The sequence below is a fragment of the Vanessa cardui genome, chromosome 7 (assembly GCF_905220365.1).
Source record: "Vanessa cardui chromosome 7, ilVanCard2.1, whole genome shotgun sequence".
Lineage (NCBI taxonomy): Eukaryota > Metazoa > Arthropoda > Insecta > Lepidoptera > Nymphalidae > Vanessa > Vanessa cardui.
Window position 1 is genome coordinate 6,536,951 of NC_061129.1, and position 20,921 is coordinate 6,557,871.

At 32.4% G+C, this 20,921-nt stretch overlaps 1 protein-coding gene across 1 annotated transcript; it reads right to left on the reverse strand.

The window, feature by feature from the left end:
* Positions 1-917: 917 nt before the first annotated feature.
* LOC124530939 lies at positions 918-19,306 on the reverse strand. Its single transcript, XM_047105311.1, has 28 exons — positions 19,087-19,306; positions 18,331-18,539; positions 14,857-16,808; positions 14,469-14,606; positions 14,149-14,313; positions 13,877-14,017; positions 13,613-13,804; positions 13,228-13,378; positions 13,069-13,091; positions 12,823-13,017; positions 12,072-12,215; positions 11,715-11,900; positions 10,902-11,088; positions 10,521-10,630; positions 10,039-10,185; positions 9,682-9,878; positions 9,530-9,560; positions 8,827-9,052; positions 8,665-8,746; positions 8,126-8,304; positions 6,401-6,587; positions 5,471-5,668; positions 5,295-5,391; positions 4,836-4,992; positions 3,943-4,128; positions 3,152-3,315; positions 2,160-2,309; positions 918-1,460 (listed from the first exon to the last, which is right to left on the reverse strand). Exons 2-28 carry the CDS (start codon positions 18,497-18,499, stop codon positions 1,302-1,304), a joined length of 5,913 nt encoding a protein of 1,970 aa, XP_046961267.1. The 5' UTR covers positions 18,500-18,539; positions 19,087-19,306; the 3' UTR covers positions 918-1,301.
* Positions 19,307-20,921: the final 1,615 nt, after the last annotated feature.

Here is a 20,921-nt window from a genome sequence, read left to right on the forward strand (position 1 = left end):
GTAGTGTCCACTACTGGTCATGAATGACAAATAATGTGGGCGACAAAATTTCACGTACTAATTTCGAATGATTTTATCTCATATATTTGTTGCTCCTACAATTTGGAAAGATTAATATGGAACACGGAAATTTTTATTTTTTAGTCTGACGGAATTGAGGATCTCTTCCGCGTCTCTAACGACTGGCAACATTATTGTGCAAAATGATTGTGGTTTATGAAACATCGAAATAACAATAAATTCTTATGAATGATTGAATTTTTGCGATTCCTTGTGGAAAAATTGGTCATACGTGGTCCCATAGAAAACAATACTAATTCTAACGAAACTACTTTTTAGAGTTGGTGTCTTTAATCACTAACAACGATAAAGTTTTTTGAAAGATCTGAATCTTGTAAAATATGAAATGTTTTTTTTTAATCTGACTTATACCTTAATAAAACTTACAATTTATAATATAATTCGAGCTGGGAGATGTCCTGCTCTGCCCAAGATTATGATAATGCTTATAGAACCAGCACTGAAAAAACTTTTAAAAATTGTAGTTATTCAAAAATAATATAAGGTTATGAACAACTGTCAGATTAACAAATCTGGGGATCGCGAGCAAGGTGTATGTTTGGATGTAGACATTGGCAGTGTCTTAAAAGACTTTGTTCTAGGAAAATGTAAAGTTTTTGTAAAATTTCATTGATATTCCTATTAAAGAGGGATAAAACCGTTAATCTAGTTCGACTTGGGAGTGGTTTTTTGTTTTTCATTGTATTCGCTTCCATTTGTAGTGAAAATAATTCCATATAATAAGTAACTCATTTTTGTCATATATTCTAAATATTCGAATGCATATATATTAATTAGCTTTGGAGTAAAAACTTTTATAATTTGTTTGATATATTACAAAACACACGTACTTTATTTTAACTTTTAATTTAAATTTGGTATTTAATATGGAGGAGTTGCTAAAACTAACGCTACGCCACTTATATTATACATATATATGTAAAAAAACATATCATTGTTATAGCATATGCTATACGATAACGGCTTAAAATATATACATTGTATAATGCGCAGTAATTGATCGATATACATAAGTAAAAAAATATGTTAAGAAACGAAAGTTGGTTTGAAAATAATACCATAAATTTTGTGAAATAAACGATTACTTTACAATCGAAATCCAAAAGTAGAATAAGCCGTTATAAAAAGTCATATACCTATTATATTTATACATTACCTATATATTTTGTTTTGAACAATAGCACTAGTGGAATAAAATATTTTAATTCCAAAAATAAGTATCATACGGTGACCACGAATATGAAGCCGGCATGGGTCGCCAGCGCGATTTTCCTGTGATGCTTGGGCGAGGGGTTGAAAGCCATCGACGTTACATCGCTAAGCGGGAACCTTTCGTGGCAAAGTTCCTTGGGCTTGTTGTTTATCTGTTGAATGAAGTGCTGTAAAAATGTATAAAACTTTAATATTGAACAAGAAAAATAACAAAACTAGCTATAACGGATTTGAATCGCGTATATTAATTATTTTTAACATCCCGACGTTTCGAGCACTTTACAGTGTTCGTGGTCACGGGTAGTCTACCTTAATATACGCGATTCAAATCCGTTATAGCTAGTTTTATTTCAATGTGTAATCGCGAAAATTTAAGACAACATTATAAGAAAAATAACACCATATTAATTATAGCCATTAATGTTGTATAAATTGTCGTCATAATGTTTGGATCTTTGTCGAATCTGAGTACTAAAATAAGACGAATAATGACGAGACATACCATATAAGTAATTTTTTTTAAATATTTGTGTCGAAATAGAAGTCAAATTGAAAACATTTGTTTTTAAATTCAGTCTTAGTATTAAAACTCGGAAAACACTATTTAGATGTTTTTATTCTTTTCAACCGACTTCAAAAAGGAGGAGGTTATCAATTCGTCTGTATTTTTTTTTATTCCACGTTGTAAATGTTTATTCTTTATCAATATCGTTGCACCCGTCATCGTCTGATACATTTTAAGACTATTTTTAACCGCGTTAAATCAGGGACTTTACCGAGTTATATTTAGAGAAAAAAAAAACATTTGCTCTAATCAAGATTCACTCTAAGGAGGTCAAGAGATATTGTATGAAATGATCAATTACCTTGTCAAGTTGATTGACAAATTTAAATTCTACCCCGTACGTCTTGATAGCGTCCTCGTAGGTACGGGGCTCTAGTTTGATCGCTAATTCATCAGTCTTCTTTTTTGTTCGTTTCTTAGCAAGAGGCGTCATGTTTATAAACGCTACCGGCTGGAAGAAAGTGAATCAAGATGAAATACTTAAGTTTGGACATAACTTCAATAGAAAACATAAATCAAAATATTATATTTCATTTTTATGGTTTGTTGCATGCAAATATGAACCATAATTCTAAAAGATAAATATCGATACTGCAATGGAGCAGCAAAAAATTGTAAATCATATGGAGGGCAGTAACAAAAGAGGTTTCTCTTACAGAAGAATTTCTGCTTGCTTTCGAGTATGTATTAGAAATCTTCTGTTAGAATTATTCTGTATTAGAATTAAGATAAAATTCTCAAAGGGCTTAAATAACCAAAAATAAATAATAATCATACCGTTTGAAAAATATACGTAAAAGTAAATCTGATCGTTCGCGACCCATTGCGTAAAAAGTGTAGCCAACACAAAATTCTAAATATTGCCTCAAAATATGTCCAGATTTACTGAGATTTACTAGAAAACAGGAGTCTTCCATTTTTTGACTCGATAATCAAAAACATTTCAGAGTATATAATGTTCAAACTCAAACTCAGATGGCCCAGTGGTTAGAACGCGTACATCTTAACCGATGAATGCGGGTTCAAACCCAGGCAAGCACCACTATATATATGTGCTTAATTTGTGTTTATAATTCATCTCGTGCTCGGCGGTGAAGGAAAACATCGTGAGGAAACCTGCATGTGTCTAATTTCATCGAAATTCTGCCACATGTGCATTCCACCAACCCGCATTGGAACAGCGTGGTGGAATATGTTCCAAACTCTCTCCTTAATGGCAGAGGAGGCCTTATCCCAGCAGTAGGAAATTTACAGGCTGTTACTTTACTTTACTTTTACTTTTAATGTTCGAACCTCCTTGTTAAGAGACGAGTAGGCGGGGTGCGGCGTCATGACGCGCAGCAGCGGAGACGCGTAGGCGGCCAGCGCGCCGCACTGCACGCACACGCCGCTGCCGTGCACGGCGCCCAGCCGCTGGCCCCAGCCCCACCAGTCCAGCTCGTTCACCGCCTGCGTCACTGCGGGACGAGTACGGGTCATGACTCGTTGGCCATTGCCAATTCTTACACTACAAGGCAATATCAGGCTTTCAACATGGCCGAAGCCAATGATACGATAGAACGAGGTTGTGCCGTATATGTACATAGGTATTAAAGTAAACAGTTAGTAAAGTTACATATTCTATGACTAAAATATTTCACATCTGTGTATCTCATATTCTTTGGCATATATCATGTATAAAAGTCGAAGCGTTGCACATGTAAAACAGAGTGTCTATCAGGTGCGTCACAATTCGTATAATTGTACCGTCTCGTTAGTAAATCGTGAATCAGTCAGTGACTTTCATTATCCTCTACACAAACACAGCAATAAGATGTATATCGAACGATCAAATCGATTACTGAACAGGAACTGTAGTGTATTATAAGAGGTAGTTTATAAATAAATATGGACAAGCCTACGCGTAAGGCGAGCAATAGTGGGGGGGGTACGGCCATTGGCCATATCATAATCAGTTAGTTCGCCGTACGAGCAAGACGTGTCCGTTATAAATCGAACTGTGTTGTTTCATTATTAACCACCTAATAGTGACCTGTACAGGAACCGAAACGGGAGAATGAATTGCCAAGTGGCAGGCAGCCTACCGATGCCGTCGTTCTCGGCGAGCAGCGCGGAGGGCCAGTGCGGCGTGTGCGCGGCGGCGGAGCAGGGCAGGTGCGCGCGCAGGCGCACGGCGGCCGCGCCGCGCCGCGCGCTGTCGGCGCCCGTGGGCGACGCGCTGCTGCACACGCACACGCCGCCGCGCGCGCCGCTCGCCAGCGTGCTCACGCCTGCGCGCAACCAGACAACGTATAGTATCGATCTTCGCTCGTTAAAAAACTCTCCTCAATTTAGTCAAAGTCAAGTACCTGTGCTCATAGGATTAAACAAAATTCCAGGTGCGCCATAAAAAAAGAATCTACCTACTGCAATTTAATTGATATACGATTTCGAAGGTCTTTTATAATAATAATAGGCTATTTGACTGGTTTTTAAAATCCATTTTATATTATTTAGTAGAAGTTAAGGAACCCTGTAAAAGTTGTTTTTTTTTTTATTTCTAGTACATATTTGCCGAAAAAATATCATATTAAAAATTCTATATTTAAATAACGCGCGAAAACGCTACTTGGACAATATGGCGCTGCAATGGGGTCGGTGACGTCACTTTGCTGTATTTTAATCTGCGGTACCTATAGTAGAAAATCAAGGTTTACAAGAAAGTGACTTCATCATAAGCCCGGCCAATCAGGAGCGTCTTTTGTCACGTGACAAACGTTTGAAAAAATGCATTTTTTTTATTGATTTTTGAATAAATTACGTATCATTTTCAACTTTGGTTAGTAAATAACCATTTTTAAACTCATAATATACACTGATTACAATAATACACAGTTTATTTTTCGCATTGTCAAATAGCCTATTTATGGTTTTTTTTTTTTATTTTAAAATTTTCAATAGAATTGTTAACGCTACTGAATGACTTACAAATACTAACCAGTTATACATGTGTTATGAGAACGTTCGTCGTGATATGGGTAGATTATATCCACGCCATTCACCGCTTCTTTCAACAGTGGGGAGTCTCCTTGTAAATCAAACAGCGCCGTCGTTCCGTCCGAGTAGCCGACTAAAACAACCGAGTGACCAACTTGCTGAAATAAGAACAAATTTGTTTGTACTTTTATTTAACTATTTTAAAATTGGAACGTTCTAACAAGGAAAGGGCTTATGGAAATAGTAGAATGCGCGCAAGTAAACAAGAATTATATTTTTCCTACGAAATAATTTATATGCTTCAATAAAATCAAATATAGCCAATATTTGATTTCATTGAAGGATATAAATGATTTCGGAATCAAAGCAAGATAAATTACTTACTATATCACTATACTAACCTAACTGCACTTATAACTGTGGCGGACAGTGACCACTTATTTAATTAAGTAATACTTACTTGGGACCAACTGATAGAAGTAGCTTGGAATTTACTTCGTTCGCCTCGACTAATCCTTAACTCAGCGACCGGCGTTAAATTGTATAAAACTTTATCGCTGAAACATATATTTTTTTAAATAAGTATACCCTACTATTTCGCGTGAAACATACGTATAAAATGGAATTTGTTGTTACCTGTCTATTATTGTAGAAGGGTAAGGTACGGAGAATATATACGCCGAACCATTCGAGCACGCTGCGGCTAACAGACCAAGCCTCTGGAATGTCTTAGAATGTTCTAGAAGATTGTCTCGCGCACCAGACGCACACCAATCGATTGACCAAACGGTGCCGTAGTCGTGAGCTATTCCAAAAACGAATTTGGGAATGGAACTGAAATATAAACAGAATTGTATGTTTTATACAAACAAATTTGACCTTGAACGTGATATCGCGAGTCCTAAAATATTAACATTTATGATGGATTCTTGAAACAATACAACAACAAAAATAACAGCCTGTGAATTCCCACTGCTGGGCTAAAGGACTCATCTCCCTTTGAGGAGAAGGTTTGGAACATATTCCACCACGCTGTTCCAATGCGGGTTGGTGGAATACACATGTGGCAGAATTTCTATGAAATTTGTCACATGTAGGTTTCCTCACGATGATTTCCTTCACCGCTAAGCACGAGATGAATTATAAACACAAACTAAGCACATGAATCATCGGTGCTTGCCTGGGTTTGAACCCGCAATCATCGATTAAGATGCACGCGTTCTAACCACTTGGCCATCTCGACTCAAACAATGACAGTTTGAAATTAGACTAAGAATTTCCTAACAAAAGATAAATATGAGACAACATCACATACATTACTCTGATCCCAATGTAAGTAGCTGAAGCACTTGTGTTATGGAAATCAGAAGTAACGACGGTACCACAAACACCCAGACCCGAGACAACATAGAAAACTAATGGTAATCTACATCGACTCGACCGGGAATCGAACCCGGGACATCAGAACAGCGTACCCATGAAAACCGGTGTACACACCACTCGACCAAGGAGGTCGTCAAGGAGTCGATAAGTTTCACTAAAAACAATAACTGAAAAAGTACTAACGAGGTCAAATCACCGAAGTCCCATATCTGCAGCATGCTCGGCTGGCTGTGGGTCTGAGAGATACCGAGGCGCGGGCAGTCGCTGGCGTTGTGGCAGCTCACGGCCAGGAAGTGGCGCCCGCCGCGCGCCGCGCCCGGCGCCCACGACACGCGCTGCACGCTTCCGCCCACGAACACAGAGTAGCCTCCTGGTTAACGACACACATCATAATAATAATAATAATATAACCTTTCATTTAAAAATATGGACAAGCCTACGCGTAAGGCGAGCAATAGTGGGGGGTACGGCCATTGGCCATATCATAATCAGTTAGTTCGCCGTACGAGCAAGACGTGTCTGTTATAAATCGAACTGTGTTGTTTCATTATTAACCACGTGCCTAATAGTGACCTGTACAGGAACCGAAACGGAAGAATGAATTGCCAAGTGGTGGTATGTTAAATGACATTAGCCCACCTTGTGTTACCTGTTATACCGGGAGCCGGTATGGTCAACAGACAGCCCAATTTTGAGACAGAATTTTTTATTGTAACTAGATTTTCTCCGTATTTAGTACGAATCAAGTCAATTCAAGTTATGAATCTTATTGTAAATTGAATAATCTTTATTCACTTTCAAACATTTCTATATAAATACTCAATCATAGCTAATATATAAACTTTCAACAAAGGGTACTTCAGAGCGAATAACAGAACACACTTAGCCATACCGGCTCCCGGTATGTCAACAGTTGCGGCCAAAATGTGTTTATACCGGGAGCCGGTGTTTCAACAAACAAGAGGATAATAATAATTCATTTATTTTCCAGAATATGGTATAGATAGCGCACGAGTTGAATGCAGTCGGGGCGTGAGGTAAAGAGCGGGAGCACCTCCCCCGCTGTCCGCACGCCCCTCCTCGCTCGCCCGCAGTGTAGTGTTGTTCCATCCTTGACAGCTATACGTACGCTTGCCGTGTTACCGCATTATTATTGTTGAAGTAATAAGAAAATTATTGGCAAAGAGATGGATTGATTGAAGATACTATTGATCGATTTATAATTGAAGTCAGCGACGGTGAGGATAGTGACACCGATTCAACCATGTGTGAATCTGATGATAATAATAATAAATACATTTTTGTATTTTTTTTTTTATTTCGTTTTATGAAATAATTAATAAAAATGTATGATCAGTATTATTTTGCCTTTTTTTCATTATGCTAACCTAGTAAAATTATCGATATTAATTACTCACAATATAATGAGTATTTTGGTCATCAATTATAATTAGGTCACAGCACTATCGAATTCCTGAGCTCTGCATTCAACTCGTGCGCTATCTATACATAATGTAGATGGTCATTTATAATGATTCTCATATTCTACCGATTTATCGGTGTGCAAATATTAAACATGTATTAATTATATTGAATTAAATACAATTAATTAAATCAAATTACAATTAATGAAAATGTCATTCAATAATAATAAAATAATTGTGAATAGGTATACACAATTAAAGATAAAATGTCAAACCACAATAATACAACTAGTTAATTCTTGTCAGTTAAACGATATAATTCTACTCGCAGCTCTGCGTGAGAATATTTGACCAAGCCACTCGTTTTTGCTTGCTTTGGAGAAATTCAAAAGTTAATATTGTAAATGGACTCATTAGTAATAAGATTTACTTTGCAATTGAACGGTTTAGATTCTAAAAATGTATAAAATATAAAAATATTTACCGGTTTCCTTACACGCCTGAAATTTACTGAGGGTTTTCCACTCCCTTTGACTCATTAGAAGTTTACAGGATTGTTCTAAGGGCGGCATGTATTTACATATTTCATCATCGGGTACACTCTTGTACTTACAGTATCGCCATTGAGGATAGAGTGTATCACTGGTGTAGTGTATTCTACGACTGAAATATAAAAAAAAAAATATTATTATTATGTTGGTACCCTTGTAAATTTAATGCATAATTACATATCTATTTAGCATAATCTGATATTTATTTGGTGATCACACATCAGATATTCTATCGCCAAACAACGATACTTAGAATGTGTAATGATCCGGTTTTAAAAGGAGGTAGCTAGTGTAAATACAGGCACAAGGGACATAAAATAATAGTTCCTATAACTGAGTGTCTTGGCAATTTAAGGAAAAGTTATTATTTCTTACAGATACAATGTCTATGTGCGATGGTGTCCACTTACCATCAGATTTCCCATTTGGACATTCGCCTATATTTTCATGAAGAAAATAAGAAAATACTTACAAATCTTCTGCACTTTGATTCAAAAAGTCTTTCGGATTTTTTATCTCAAATGGAATACGCTTTATTCTTGTTGCAAAGGATCCTAGAAAAAATATATTTCATTATACAATTTATTCGGAAACACATCAAATAGATATCAATAAAAATAGTCATGACACTTACTTGATTCGCCGTGCTTCCTCCATTTTTCCTTTGTTGAATCCATTTCTGATGCAGACGCGTTTGAATCTATTTCAGTAATGTCCGACTCGTCGCCGGAAGACGAGTCTAGGTGTACGGATTGTTCGGAGTCGCTGAAGTCTCTATATTTCATTTTTCCACAGGCGTGTTCCTCTAACTCATTCTCCTCATCAGCGCCAAAACCACATGTGTTACAATTAAATTCGAACTGTAAAACAATTGAAGATTAAGAATGTAATTGTTAGACCTTCTAGGAAAGGACTAGAAACGTAATCCAACAATATGAAATAAATGTTGATAGAATTAAATTGATTTCTTGAAATGTTATGTTGTGCCTTTTTAACTCGATGACTTTCCATAAATATTAACTTCAAATCTAATATTCTATGTTTTCCAAAAAAGCATGATTAAAACTTCTTCTTTTTCTACTTCTTCTTCTTCTGTGTTGCATAAAATTCTGCCACATCCGGTAGTGAATAAGCGTGGCAAAATAACTACTGCCTATACTTCTAAATACATTGAACCTCAGCATACTTCTATCAATACAGTCGAATATTTTTAAATGCGATTTTGTGAGCATATACGGTACTAAATTATAACATTAGCTCACGAAAATCCTTTCCTGAATATTATTACGATATCCTAAATCCCGCTATCGTGTAAAAGTAATTAAATATTCACTCACCTTTTGATATTTTCCAATAACATTTCGAGCTCTGAAAAAAAATAATCATTTTAGTTTTAAAGGAAATTTTCATTTGAATTAAAAGCCAAATCCTTACTTTTGTCAAAGTTAGCAACTGGTAATGGTAGCCATGTTGTTTTAAAAGTTCGTACCTTTTGGCAGCCTGCCTGCCATCAGCGGGTTCATTTTCAATTTGACAATCGACATCCAATTTAACCTTCGACTCTAATTCCTTTCTTTTCTCTTTCGCGAACTCCTGTTCCTTATGCATTTGTAGATGTTGATATTTATAAATACACAAGTATTTACTGTTGCATATCTCGCAATAGTTTTTGAACTCATCTACTTCCTGAAAACGAAAACATCAAACAAATGTGATAAAAGTTTATCGCAATTATTATTATTACAAAATGAGTTATGATTGCGCAAACTTTCAATTCAAAAATGATAGTTTCTTAATTTAAATTAAGGTAATGTTGTTAAGAAATTAGGCAAATCATTATTATTACCTCCTCGGTCTTTCCGCATTGTATGATGTGTGCGTAGAAACCTATAATAGACACTCTCGCGACACCACAAAGCCTGCATTCTAACTTTTTGTTATGTTTCCTGTACTCCTTTAAACAATTTTCGACTGCATGAGGATTTTTAACGTCCTGAAAGATAATTCTTAATTATCTTTAGTTACTCGTGACTTACACCATAGACAAATATAAATATTTTGTAATCAAGATTTAACATCATAAACTAATTGACCGGCTGAATACCAATGATGTGTTTGAAAACACGGAATAGTAAAATAACTAAGTTTCTATCTTCAAGAATCTCTTGATAAAAAAACCTATATATAACATATATAAAAGATGTTCAATCTGACAGAGGAAACCAAGTCTACCTGTTCATCTTTAGTAATAGGATAATTACCAAAAATCATAGACGTATCAACATTAAAAGTAGTTGAATGACGAGTAATAACTTTAAAGAAACTTACAATTGGAAAATCTCCTACAACCCACGCAACGTTATAGTGTTTCTTCATAGCGTGAGATTTCCAATCTTTTGGATCAACTACTTCAGCGCAAACGGCACACTCATAAGAATCTAGAAAAACAGTTAAAGCCTTAACACATGGAAAAGTTGTGAGAATATTAGAAATATTATTAAAAAAGGGTTATCAATCTATACTTATTCTTTAAGGACTCTTTGAGGTACAAAGGTACTCGTGAAATGTTAAAAACCTAATTGAATACTAATTGAATGTCAAAAATATTAACAAATGTAGATTTCCTCACATACAAAAATAGATTTATTTACTGCGACGTTAAGAAAATTAATTATTAAATATTGAAGTTTTATTAATAAATTTGCTTACCACTCCCTTCAATCCCTTCTTCTTTCAGAGAAGAATTCGAAACAAACGTGGAATCGCAAGTTTCTATGTGCGATAAAAACACTTTCACATATTTTCTGACAATACCGCATTTATTACAAACTAACCCGTTATATTTTTTATTTATATAGTTCAAGTGCTGCAGAATCTCCAGTTGATTATCGAGATTCTGAAAAATTAAGCTTAATTTACACAAGTTCACTTCTATGACGTCACTGAAATAGAAGCCAAACTTTTAGACGCCAAAACGTCAATAATCACTTTATTTACGTCTAATATTCTTAGTATTGATAAGTACTTCTCTATTGTTTTCCTACTTCATATACATGTCACCCGTAACTGTACGTATGTACGTACGTATATATAAGACGCGCCCCACTATTATTGAGCCTAAACCCAAGATCACGACTCGGTATTAATGTTGCCATAGATATTACTAAAAATATTTTTTGTCCAGTAATTAGTTAAGTCCTTAAATGATAAACTTTCTAATTTTTCCGAGAGATGCAATAGTCTTGGACAATGCAGCTTACTATAATTCTAGTTCGGAAAAAATATTAACTCGAAATCCAAATTCAGGAAATAAGAAATAAAATTGCAAATATTATGAATTTGTCATTTAACTTAGTGTGCGTGTGCCCACATACGTACGTAACAATAACTTACAGACAAGCAAGAGTGCAATGTAGTCCATATTGCACTCTGGTAACGTAGCGATTAGAAAAAAGGAGCGGGACGCGTCATCGTGGACTGAACTAACTATAAACAATATCTATAGAGTCTAGGCGCACTTACTAAAACCCTTTGTCCTTCCTTCCATGCCATATAAGCATGTTCCTTTTGTATGTGGTTAATCCAATACTTCTGTTCCAATTCTTTTTGACAAACCCCACACTTCACAATTTGTTCAGGATCAATACTCTCCTCCAATGTATCGTTCAAATCAGTCATATAACTATCGTCACCGTCAAGAGTGGTATTCTAAAAAATAACACCACATCACGACAACTTTTTAACACATACAAAAAATTTGCTTGAGAAGAATTTAGATTCTACCGAAAAAAAGGATCGTGAATTTATAGCTTGAAAAATAATTCCCATTAAATTAACGTTTACATAATAAAAAACCCTCATAAATATAACATAGCTTACCGAGGGTCCAGTACAACTTTCGATATGAGTCAGAAAACTCTTGACATATTTACGTCGAATTCCACATTTAGGGCAAATCAACCCATCGATATCTTTGGTCAAATCGTACAAGTGATCATAAACTTCTTTAGCATCTTCCACATTCTGCAAACACAATGGTGCATTACTACCTTATGCTACCTTAAACAGCATTTGCCGGATATCATTCTTATGATAATACATAAGTTCATCAGATTTCCGTACAGGCCTAGGGCCTAGCTTTTTTAGTAATTGCTCCAGCAGTGAACCCATTATCATTGATCAAGTCTACGTTTAAAAACTCAAACACATCATAATTTAATTCGTCACATTATTTTTTGTGATTTGCATGGAGTAGGAGACGGCATTTACTTAAAGCAGACAAGGTATGATACCTTGTCTGCTTTAAACACACTAAAATTTAGGGCTAAATTATCAAATCTAGCCCTAAATTTTAGTGTGTCATTTTAGTGTAACTAACTTCTTAAACTTCATCATCGAACATAAAGACCTCGTGACCATATATGTTTTTAGGATTAATCGTTTATTTTGAAATTATGATTATAACGTTTTCTTAACGGTGGGGAAACGTGCGTCAACCAGCATTGAAACAGCGTGAATAAACTCTGAATCTTTTTCTTAAAGGGAGATCATTTGGATCATTAGATGGAACATCACATTTATAGTTATAAAAAAAGCAGTAACTAAAATATTAGATATATATTAAGCTTACTAATTCTGTTTCCCCTTCCTTCCAAGCTAAGTAAGAGTGTTCCTTGCATATGTGATCAATCCATTTGTCATCTTCGACTTCTACGTGACATACTCCACACTTGATAGGACCTGATGTTATTTTCTTTTTAACTTTGCTCTTTTCAAATTTGATTTCATTTTCTCTGAACACTGCTGACTCAGGTGAAAGTAATTCCTAAAATTACAAAAAACATTACAGAAATATGTAGTTATACCACTTTTAAGCATCTGTTTTAATATTTAACACCACTATAAAAAGATTATATAGCTTAAATAACTTTTCAATAATTTTATTAGAAATATCATTCATATGTCCATACTACATGTGTAGAAAGTACGATATGAAATTTCTATAAATATTAATAAAATGCTTAATTATATCCGCTCTTACTCACAATATTTGCACAACTCTTCAAATGATTAACATATGCTTTTACGAATTTACGCGAAACACCGCAATTGCTACATTCTAATCTTCCGATTGTTTTCCTAGTAATGCTTAAAATGTTTAAAACTTTTTCTTCATCCGTGCAATCCTGCAGAATAATTTTGACATGTTTAATATAACGTATGTAATGAAATATACAAAATTAATATTATATATCAATAATTCCTTCATATTCTAATAACGGAAAAGTTGCCAAAATATGAAACATTGTCTTTGTATCTCAACAAAAACTTCAAAAGCTATAATTTTAATTCGAATAATAACAGCGACATTTTAATAACAAAATCAACAAACGAACCGACTAAAGATCTATTAAACTTACCAAAGGCGGCTCGCCTTGTTCCCAAGCTAAATAGTTATGTTCTTTACCAATATGTTCGAACCATAAATTCTCTTCGACCTCGCTCTGACAAACTCCACATATTAAACGATTAACACTTCGAGAAGATGATTGCTCTATTTCACTGTTCGTATTATGTCTTCTCATTTCTCTAGTAATTTTATTATTAGTGCACTAAAACATTACTTGATTATAAATATCTTTATTAAGATCATATTTCTGACCTATCTATTTCACATTACTTACTCTTTTATTTATGCATTTTTGAACGTGGTTAATAAATTTATTCAATGCATTGTGTTCAGTATCGCAAAACGAACACACTAACTTTCCAGTGTCGCATAATCTTCGATTTAATTTTAAAAGTAACTTTTTATCTTCGAAATTCTGTAAATTATTATCAGTAGCATTAATAACTAATTTCTGAACGCTCGTGACGAGACTATAAAAGTTTTGAATTTATGAACATTTTTAGTTATATAATTATATTTTAAAACATTAAAATTTCTTGCACTTACAATGGTTTGACCTTCTGTCCATGCGATAAAACAATGTCTTTTTGAAATGTGATTTTCCCAATCGATCTTTGGTACTTTTTTGCCACAAGGTTGACATACAATTGTATCAGGTCCTGGTATAGCATCATCATCATCTGAATCGCTTACCGAAGCTCTCTTTCTTTTCTGAAAGCATAATTAAACTTGATTTCCACATAAACTGCCTTCGTTTCAACGTAATTAACATTTTAGTCAGTAGACATTACCATTAATATTTTTATAAAGTAGCAAATTTTAGATATTTAAAATCGTTCTCTATTTGAATAAGATTTATGACGTACCCTTGATTGATTTTTATTTGACTCCAAATTTTGTTGACAAATCATGTTTCTCTCGGAGTTATAGTCCTCTTTCGTTTTTAAATTATTTTCATCTACTGCTCTTCTTTTTGAATAATCCCTAGGACCATTACTTAATCTCTAAAAATAACACGTGATAAATTTAGTTCTTCAATTCTTATAATTTATCTCTATGGAAAACAGATATTCTCTTTATTGTAAACGAAAAATTATATTTAAATACTTAGTTTAAGACACGTATAAAGATATAATAGTATGAATTGATAAATAAAACAATCAAATTCAAAATAAGAAACGGTGGAATAATTATTTTCAATTTACAAAAGGGTTTCATGTACTGGAAATCAAAGAATATTTTTAAAATACTTACACTTTTTTTCTTAATATTTTCATATTGATTATTATTTGTGCCATTAACATATTCATTGCAAGCGTTTGTTTTAGTTTCTAAATTATTTCCTAAGCCTATCTTTGTCGAAGATTCACGTGGAGTTATTTTTTGTTGATTTTTTGACGTAAGACAATCATTACTTTGAATATTACTATTGTTATCAACATTTTCCATGGTATACCAACATATGTTGTTTTTGTTATTAATAGATTCATCTAACACGCAATTCTCTTCAAAAGGTTCCTCGTTATAGACAAAACACTGTTGTTCATTTTTACTTTTTTTTACATCACTATATTCATCTTCGTAAATACTGAACAAAACTTCTAGCGAGCAGTTTATATTAGTCGGAATTAAATAATGAATATGCTCGTAACTATTAGCGGATTCATAATAATTATAAGCACCGAAATCTTTACAAATACAAAAGTTATTAATAACTTGGGAATCAGAATCAGCTTCGTTTGTTTTATAATCAATATCAGCATTATTTTCTACACAGTCTCCTAAATTGGTTACCTTATTATTCACGATTTTTTTAACAGTTTTCTTGATTTTAGAATATGTTTTAATGGATTGGACGTTCCCGTTTATTGTGGGAATAATTAACTGTCCACCGGGTTTTTCAACACCTTGAATACATAATTTTGATGTTGCAATATTTTCATCAGAATTAATTTTTTTATCTTTACAACTATCGCCTTCACTGATATCAGAACTTTTGTCAACACAATTGACGGATTCCTTATTATCCAAAAACGATTTTGTCGATGTAAATAACTTGTTGTTTTTTGGTTCATCACAATCGCATTTCGAATGTTGATTCTGAAAATTATTGCTTGTTTGATTTTCTACATTTTCCTTACTTATATCTCCGACATGACTCAAATTGGATAAAGTTACGTCTCTTAAGCAATTTTGATCTTTCTGATTAACCCAAATTAGATAATTGGATTGATCAGTTTCTTTTGCCTCATTTTCTTCTTTGGAGTTTGATACGTGTACTAATTTATCACCGATACTGTAATTTTTATTCAATAATTCAACATTTCCCATTTTATTAGATAATTTGTAGTTATTGGCATCTTTCGATTCTTTACTATGTGTATGTTCAGGTTGTGGTGAACATTTTACATTTACATTCCTTATATGATCGTTATGGTGTGGTCCGTTGGAAATATCTGTCATTGGTTGTAGTTCATTTAAAGAATTTTGAGAATCCAAAGTTTTCGTCACAGACTTTTCCGTTATACTTTTATTATTCTTAGATAAATTAGTATCCATTTTAACAGGTATTAGGGCATTGGACTCTGTCTTATGAAATTTTTTTAATTCCTTTATTTTATTTGCATCCAAAATTTCATGCGATAATATGTTAATTTTATTTTTAGGTTCTAAAGAATTCTTTGGTGTTATATCTTTTAATGATTTATCTGAGTGTTCAGATTTTTCTGACAATATAATTTTATTTGGTAAATATATATTAGAGTTTGAAATGTCAATTTCATGAACGGCACTGGTTATGTTATCATCATTGTTAGGCTTGTGAATATCATTTACATCAATATTTTTGTTTTCGTCCCTTGCTTTATCAAAATCTAAAATATTATTGTAAGTATTTATAATATCCCGATCTATACTTGGTCCGTTATGATTATTTTCATAGTGTTTAGATACTTTTGATGAAATTTGATTGTCTTGAATAGATACTTCCGGATTATTTATAAAATTGATATCTTCTTCATTTATTACATCGTAAGTTTTTGTTGCAGAAAAGGTAGGACTTAAAAGTACAGACTCTTTCATTAGATTGGCCGTTTTTAGAATAGATGTTTCTTTATTAGACGCATTTATACAAGAACTTTCAGTTGCCAATCCCGGTTTTTCAGTAAAAAGAGTATGGGCTAGATCTTTTGCATTATCCACAATTTCTGAAATAGTTAAATAATATTTACTTTTATATAATTAAGGCGACTGATCGAAACAAAACTTCTCATCAATAAAATATTCGTCACCTTCGAGATACGCTTATAAATGAAACGTGACAAATAATATTTAATAAATAAAATTAAGATATAGTATAGCGTTAACCTAGTTCTCATAGTGAAACTAAAAGTAACTAGTTACATGCCCGGCATATATTGTAATGCCTGTTAAAAAATATATTAAATTAGGCAGGGGCAACCTTTTGCACATTGATAGTAAGATGGCAAAACTTTGCATCGTACGCACGACGCAACGATATTCGTACATAATCAAATTAATGAAAACGGAAATAATCTGCGCACGATTAGAATAAGAATCAACATTGTGGATCATAATTTTATTTATAAAAGATGTACTACTAAAAAAATATAAATTATATATATATTTTTTAAATACTGTTTTATCAATTGTAGGTTTCGATTATAAACATAAAATATTTTCTAAATATAAAGGATGGATGCACATTAGAAAAATAGATAAGAATAATTTTAATTTAAGTTTGAAGACTGGGTTATATATTTATTAGGTTTTTAGAACAGTATAACTAAATTAGCATTATTTTTATTAATAATATATTTATTTATATATTAATAGGAGTTCATATACTATTTAAAAGAATATATATATATATTTTTTTTTTAAATACTGTTTTATCAATTGTAGTTTTCGATTATAAACATAAAATATTTTCTAAATATAAAGCATGGATGCACATTAGAAAAATAGCTAAGAATAATTTTAATTTGAGTTTGAAGACTGGGTTATATATTTATTAAATTTTTAGAACAGTATAACTAAATTAGCATTATTTTTATTAGTAATATATTTATTTATATGTTAATAGGAGTGCATATACTATGTAGAAAAAAATATCAAAGAACAGCCACTTAAAACACACAGCTAAATATGCTATGATATATCTCAATATTTTTAAAACAACAATAGAAATAAATGCATAAAATATGAATAAGTAAAAAAGCTATCCCATATCATAATTTAATTATTTTTAAAAACATCATATAAATAAAAACAACAATGGAACCCAGAACACTCTTAAATGAAGTTGATGCAATATTTTAAGGTATTGAATCACGGTTGGTGGAAGTGAAACTATACTCATTCTTATTCATGTTTTCTGAATGGTATTAGAAATAATACCCCTATTACAAATACCATTATAGAGATAAGTGAACATTATATATATAGTTAATATATTAATAAGCAATAAATCAATAATTATCATTGTTTTAGGTTTAAATTTTTTTATTTCGTGACTAATAATTAATTAAACAGATTTGTGAATATTTTTTTGTATATTTTAATTGATAATAATGGCAATCTTAATGCATATTTCATATATATGTCCTAAATAGAAACATTAATTGTCATTATAAATTGCACAATACATTGGATTATTTCTGCATTTGCTGCATCTACTATAAATCACTACAAAAAAAATAATCTTACCTGTACATGAAGAAATTATTGAATTGTCTATGCCAGGTTGAATATTTCCCAAATTTATACCTAATTTTTCTAATATATTAGGTGGTAAGACAAGTACTTCAGGATTATCATGCATTACATTAGAAAAAAAAATATCCTCTTTCTTTTTTTTTAATTTCTTAGAATTCATTTTGATAATATTGTTTGGTATTAAATATTAACAAATACTGCTGGAAAAAAAAAAAGTTAAAAAAATTCAAAATTTGATAGAATTGAACCAGTGACTCTCAAATTTTGTGGCTCCAAATCATAACCAATGGCAACAGAGCCAGTTGCAGAATATTATTTAACTTAAATTTTTGATACCATTTGTAAATTGAAAATAAATGTTTAAAAAAAAATATATTACGTAATATTATCATTCATACTGACTGATAATGACAACACTTGCATATGGACAGTTTTGTAAATATTTTATAATATACAAGAAATTTTATGGTATAAAAATTAAAAAGAAAATTAAGCAAATCTCACCTATGCATTAAATAAAATTATTGAGAAAATAAGCATACTTTGATAGTTGGAATCGAACCAACGTCACAGAGATAGCAACAACACGTGCTGACCGTAAAAATATTGCGCTGAAATACACTAACAATTAATAATGAAAATTACAAGGTAATAACTTTAAATGCTGCATATAACACTTCAAAATTATTTTGAAATAATATAACTGTAAACCTAATTGAATATTGCATAGTGCATTGAGGTACTTACGTGTAATTTGACGCCACTCACTTCTACCATATACTTCAAAAAAAGAAAATCACAAAAACATTTTGTTACAAAAAAAAAACACTTGAAATGAAGCAATATCCTAACAATTGTCTGGATATTTTAATGTAACTAATATAGGTTATATGTTAAAACTTAGCATTTGGATTGCTCGATTTGACATTAATGCCTTATCTCATGCCTTTTGAGTCTGACACAGAGCGAGTACAGACTACAGCAGCTACGACAAAGTTGTGACACAAGTGTCAGACATTTTTTCTACAACCTAGACTAGGGTTTACACATATTATAAAATAAATGTTCAGGTAAGTACAAATATAACGCAACAGGGTAGTGTAAACCTGAGATGTGCAACACAAATTAATTTGTCAGAAAAATACTTTAAACATCTTACTTTTGAAAATTAAATTTACTACTTATTTTTATAACATAATCAATTACGATTTTTGTCCAATAAATCATTTATACTTTTTATACTAACACTAAACTTTAACTTTAAGAATAAACCAAACTAATCGATTACTTATTTCAAAACTATTAAAAAAACCGTATCTTTGTGCAAACTATGAGCAATTTTATTATTGCTTAATGCTCATTAATATTATTATTCGATAATATAAATGTCAGACGTCAGATTTTCAATGTCAATTAAGGATTTAAGAGATTAAAAACGTCAACAAGAGCATAACAGTCATAAGTCATAACTATAGTCGTATTTTTTATTAGACGAAGCCAGCTGACAGTAACTAATGTCACTTTCTAATATAATGTTGTCATATTTAAAGTAATAGTGATGCGTTGAGTTGTCGTTCAATCAGATGAATGTAGAATGAGTGTAAATAGTTAATCATTTCAAACTATTATAGAAAAGAATAATGTTTCTATTTTACAATAGAATCGTATAAAAGTGCTTTGATACAAGTTATCTACTATTAGTATGTAACTACAGTCATTTTATTTTTGGCAACACCGATCAACGCCGTGCGCGTCGGTCGCCAATTCGCCATTTTGTTTGTCATTCTGCTTCTAACCTCTGGTCTGATAGTACGAATGTTTGTTCTGCGCTCATGCTGTTTAGTTATTGTTTTTGTTATGTTTTTCGTTACGTTGTGTTTGTGTACATACAAACTAGAATCGCTGCCTACAATGTCTTGGACTAAAGCTAGAATACAAGAATGGCTAACAAGCAAAAGTGTTTCATTTGAAGCAACAATGGTTATTGGTTAAAGCAAATCTTACAGACATTGTACGGCAGCACAAACGAGAACATTCCGACAAGTATGTTGTGGACGAGATGGCAATGCAGCATGGGATAATTGTTTTACGTCTGCTCCCATACCACTGTGAGCTCAATCCCATTGAATTGGTATGGGCGCAGGCTAAAGGATATGTTGCAAAAAATAATAAAACTTCAAAATGGCAGAAGTAAAGAAACTTTTTGAAGAAGGACTTCAACATACCACGGCTGAAAAATGAAGTAGCTGCATTGCTCATATAATTAAAGAAGAGGATAAAATGTATGGTCTCGACAACATGATCGACAATGTTTCAGACAGATTTATCATTAATGTCACCGAAAGTGATAGTGATGATTTCTCATCTGATGATGAATAAATACAAATTATGTATTCAGCATTGTTTATTACTTTCATTTCCTATCATGCATTTTTATATTTTATACATTTATAGTTTCAATTACATTATGTATTGAAAACAATATCGGCAGATTTGACCACTAACTAACTACTAAACAATCCAAGCAATTTTATTTATTTAAGAGTTTTTCAATCATTCACTTTGTCACAACACTATTTATT